Below are 5471 nucleotides of genomic sequence, written 5' to 3' on the forward strand. Positions count from 1 at the left end.
CATTGGATGTTATTATTTTGCTTCTCAAACATTTCAAAAGGTTCTTGCAACAACCATTTCCAAGTAACTTTGATGGAATTAGTGCCTGCAGAATTCCTATCTTGTTTAGGTTTGTAATTATTTATTTCTTCTTTTGTTTTTCTTTCAGGCGAACTATTTTGCGGGATTCGTGGCCATATCGTACTTTCTTGCGATGGTTGTCTCCATCGCCGTCGAGTTTCCCTTCGCAAATCTCGAGAAGCTCTTCATGCCGGACAATCCACGAGAGAAACATGAGCGCAATTCCCAGGTTGAAGGAGCGGGTGTTGAAAACGTAGAAGCCTGAAAACACCAAATTTGTTCAAGTGAAGTATGGTTTTTCATTTGTATATTTTGCATAGTTTTTAGTTTTTTATTCCTTAGCAATTCATCCTTCCCTCGTGTTTTTTTTATAGAGTACACTTCAGGAGCACCAAGATTTTCCTATAGGTGGTCTTTAAAAAGGTAAAAATTATTTTACTTAAAGGCAGTGGACACTATTGGTAATTACTCAAAATAATTATTGTCATAAAACCTTACTTGGTAACGAGTAATGGGGAGAGGTTGATAGTATAAAATATTGTGAGAAACGGCTCCCTCTGAAGTGACGTAGCTTTGGAGAAAGAAGTAATTTTCCACGCATTTGATTTTGAGACCTCAAGTTTAGAACTTGAGGTCCCGAAATCAAGCATCTGAAAGCATACGAATCGTGTGACAAGGGTGTTTTTTTCTATTTTAATTATCTCGCAACTTCGAGCTAAAATTTTCACAGGTTACTTATTTTATGCAAATGTTGAGATAAACCAAGTGAGAAGACTGGTCTTTGACAATTACCAATAGTGTCCATTGTCTTTTTTATTTTACTTAAACCACATCCTCACTTTTCTAAAAAGGCCTAAGGGATTGCCTTGGGTGCAACATGTCCCACGTTATTGTTACCTATTGTAATAGTAAAGAATGTATATTTTGAATAGGTATTTTTGTAACAATGTCATCTTGAGGAAGTGATCTTTGAGAAAGTGACGTAACTTCGGTAGTTGACTAGAAGAACAGTAACTCCAGAGCTAGGAGCAAGTTCGAGCAGCGACTATTTGACAACCACTGGACATGTTCCATGGTTACCCACAGTATGCCTGGACAATACATCCTGGGTACCAGGAAAAATTACCCAATGGTCGACAGATGTCAACTATAGTCCCTTCGCTCAAACTTGCTCTAGATTGATCCATTTGGACTTAAGCTATCTCAACAAAGCAGCGTTCGAGTGACATCTAGATTGACTTGCGTTAAGTCTAGTCAACACTAGTCAGCCACAGAAACTTGCTTTTGAGTGTCGACTAAACGACTTTATTTTCAAGTACGCGCTAATCCTCCAGTCAGATTCGCAGAATGGAGTGGTGATCAAAACCTATATTGCACAGATAATATCACTACCATGCGTCTTGTGTGTTCTATGTCATGTGCCAAGTTTGCTTGAAGATAAATACGTTATCACACGCGCGCTCGTGGAAATACGGAAAGTATAGCACGTCTGCGTTCCCATATCAAACTCTGCCTGCCTTCAGCCTCGTTGGATATGGGAGGCAGAAGCGCTATATTTTTCCATATTCCACTCGCGCTTGTGTGATAACTTAAACATATTCCGTTGCATTATTGAATTTGTGTATTCTACCAAGAGTGAATGCCAGTGATTTAATAGACTTGATTTCAAGTCTGAGATTGTGGTTATTTCTCTGCATCAGCCACATAAAGTTTCCCCGCAGCTTTGCTACCATGCGCTCTAATTGTGATCGTAGGCTTATGACGGAGGGTTATCCACAAGAGGGCGCTGTTTCAGCCAATTATGTATAGGCTATCAGGATGACTTAAAACCACAATTACAGGCTTGGAACCAAGTCTAGTGATTTAATTGTATTCAGTTGAACAGATTCATTCTTTCAAATGTTACCGTTTGTTTTTCCTTTTAAAACTTTTTGTTATAACTCATGGGGTGTCGTAGGTCGGTGGACTCAAGTGTTTCATTTACAGAATGTGGGTTCGAATCCTGGCCTGCCTAGTCAGTCGCAACACATGTGTTCTCAACCAAAACACTTTATCATAATTTCTTCTCTCCATCTGGGAGAACAAATGGGTACTGGCGAGAGCTGGGGAGTAACCTACATGTACATGTACATGTACATGTACCATGGACTGGCATCCTGTCTAAGGGGAATCAAAGTCATTTAATGCCAGTGAAACTGGATATAAAAAACTGGGCTGGCTCACCAGGCCAGGGACAGACTATAAATGTACTTTACTTACTTTTAACTCTTGTGTGTTTTAATTCTCTGTGATATTAGAATTGTGGTCAAAAGTTTTGGCACTGTATAATCATACTTTTAATAATCATAATACACTGATTCTGCTGAAACAATTTACTGTACTCAGCCATGATATTCTTTTCTACTTTAGTCTAACAATGAACCTAAGAGCATAATAAACCTCAACATTTTCTAGGGTACCATTGTGGGTATCATGTCCCATGGCGTTTCGGCTGCTTCGCTCCGCACTTGCGTTGTGCCTTTGAAAATGTTCCTCTCCTTTTTTTTTCAGCGGGCAGTTGCATGCCTGATATAAGGGGTAGGCTTGGGTATCATCCATAAAAAGCCTGGCTGGTACATGTAGAGCAGAAAGCACTACATGTACCATCTACAACTTACTTTCTCGATTCCTGTAAAATAAAAATATACATGTATATATATATATATTCACAGGCGTATCAGGGTACTTAATAGCCAATGACAGCTGATGTTATACTGCTAGGGTCAATCTGCGATCGGGCAATTATTAATATAATATAATTATATTATATTTATAATAATATAATTAACAGCTGCACCACTAGCTATGTATATTATCCAATTTTGTTTTTATGGTCCAATATTTATTTGGAAGTACATGGAGATAACAGGTGGGAGTTGGTAAAGTTGAAAAGGATGTGTTATTCTGGCCTCTTGTTTAATATTAACATATTAATAATATAAGAAATAATAGCTGACAGATATACATGTATATTGGTTTTTATACTCATCCAGGTTACAAACTGAAATTTTCAGACAAATATATATTATGGTGATATGAGTCTGCTATAAACAGAGAATTGATTATTTTCAGGTATCTATTCGGGAACATTATATTGCTGTCAGTGGCTTGTGTTTTCATGTATAATGTGGAAGGTATGCTTTTGTCTCACTGAAGAAAATGTTCTTTTGTTTAAATGTAAAATTAAAGGCAGTGGACATTGGTAATTACTCAAAATAATTATCAGCATAAAACCTTACTTGGTAACGAGCAATGGGAAGAGGTTGATGGTATAAAACATTGTGAGAAACGGCTCCCTCTGAAGTGCCATAGTTTTTGAGAAAGAAGTAATTTTAAACAACTTGATTTCGAGACCTCAGATTTAGAATTTGAGGTCTCAAAAACAACCATAAACGCACACAACTTCGTGTGACAAGGGTGTTTTCTTCTTTCATTATTATCTCGCAACTTCAATGACCGATTGAGCTCAAATTTTCACAGGTTTGTTATTTTATACATATATTGAGATACACCAACTTTGAAGGCTAGTCTTTAACAATTACCAATAGTGTCCACTGCCTTTAAATGTAAAAATTAAATGACAAGTTCTTGTTTTGTCAGAGTGATGGTCATTATTAAAGCACTTTCATCCAAGAGCAAACTAGTTTGTCAACTTCAATACTCAGGGGAGCTCATATTGACTATTCACCCAAAATAACCAAGGAAAAAATTCCCATTGAAAAAAACTAATGTGGTTTAATGGGATCCCATTGAAAAATTGTATGGGACTAATGGGATTCAATGGGATTGGGGTGGAATTCAATGGGATTGGGGTGGAACTTGAGACATGTTCAATGGGATCCTATGGGATTGTCAGAAGATCCAATTGGATCCCATTGAATCCCATTACAACAATGGGATCCCATTGAATCCCATTCAAAATATCAATTGGACTCAATGGGATTCTATAGGAATTTTTTCCTGGGAAACCATGTAACTATACATGTATTTGTTTAACTATATTTCATACATATTCAATTACCGGAACAGTTATTATTTGGAGCAAGGGGAAATGACGACTGTGAAATAAAATGCACAATGATAAGTTTGTTCATGTGTTGGGTGTCGCTAGAGCGATGTTTGCGCGTACCCGTGAATACTCGCGTGTGCGCTTTGTAAATAGCAGTCAGTGTAATCAATACGCTGTTGGCACTCATTTATCCTTCCACCTAATAACATTTATCCTTCCACCTAATAATCTGTATTCTTTGTCATACTGCCAATGTACTCACTGATTGTGTGCCAGTCCAATTTCTTATTTTGTATTAAAGAAACTGGACACTATTGGTAATTGTCAAAGACTAGTCTTCTCACTTGGTGTATCTCAACATATGCACAAAATAACAAACCAGTGGAAATTTGAACTCAATTGGACGTCGAAGTTGTGAGGTAATAATGGAAGAAAAAACACACTTGTCACACGAAGTTGTGTGCTTTCAGATGCTTGATTTCGAGACCTCAACATCTTATTTTGAGGTCCCGAAATCAAATTCAAATGAGCTGTTTGTCACAATGTTATATATTATCAACAGCTCTCCATTGATTGTTAACAAGTAAGACCTAATTTGAGTAATTACCAACGGTGTCCATACCTTTAAGATGCTTTAAGTGATCTAATTTGTGATTGAAATTTTCGTAGAAATTTATATGTACATGTAAGCCTGTCATATTTGTATTAAGTACTTAATACCTTTTTAATAAAGCTGCACTTTTTTAAAGAATACTTTTGGTGATATTATTGTCTTGCTACAACAACGAACATGCTACAACAACGAACATCTACATGAACAGCCTTCAATGTACATGTACATTATTAATCATGTATGTACATGTATGTGTTACTCATTAAAGGCAGTGGACACTATTGGTAATCGTCAAAGACAAGCCTTCACAGTTGATGTATCTTATGACATGCATAAAATAACAAACCTGTGAAAATTTGAGCTCAATCGGTCGTCGAAGTTGCGAGATATTAATGAAAGAAAAAAACACCCTTGTCACACGAAGTTGTGTGCTTTCTGATGCTTGATTTCGAGACCTCAAATTCGTAACTTGAGGTATCGAAATCAAATTCGTGGAAAATTACTTCTTTCTCGAAAACTATGGCACTTCAGAGGGAGCCGTTTCTCACAATGTTTTATACCATCAACCTCTCCCTATTACTCGTCACCAAGAAAGGTTTTATGCTAATAATTATTTTGAGTAATTACCAATAGTGTCCACTGCCTTTAACCCCATCTCATGATGAAACTTAATAATAGTGAAGAGAAACAAACTTGCAAGAGTCATTACTAGAAATCCCTTAAAACAATACCACTTCAACATCTTAGACA

The 5471-nt window shown here is 36.8% G+C and overlaps 1 protein-coding gene across 5 annotated transcripts in view; it reads left to right on the forward strand.

Moving 5' to 3' along the window:
- LOC139935441 (nose resistant to fluoxetine protein 6-like) overlaps positions 1 to 5332 on the forward strand; it is a 38153-nt gene extending 32821 nt beyond the window's left edge. For all 5 annotated transcript variants that reach the window (XM_071930051.1, XM_071930049.1, XM_071930053.1 and 2 more), the window contains exon 16: positions 149 to 5332. In XM_071930051.1, the coding sequence (XP_071786152.1) occupies positions 149 to 325 (177 nt within the window). In that variant the 3' untranslated portion in view covers positions 326 to 5332. The remainder of the gene's footprint in view (positions 1 to 148) is intronic.
- The last annotated feature ends 139 nt before the right edge of the window (positions 5333 to 5471 follow it).

This window comes from Asterias amurensis, chromosome 3, assembly GCF_032118995.1.
Source record: "Asterias amurensis chromosome 3, ASM3211899v1".
NCBI classification, from domain to species: Eukaryota; Metazoa; Echinodermata; class Asteroidea; order Forcipulatida; family Asteriidae; genus Asterias; species Asterias amurensis.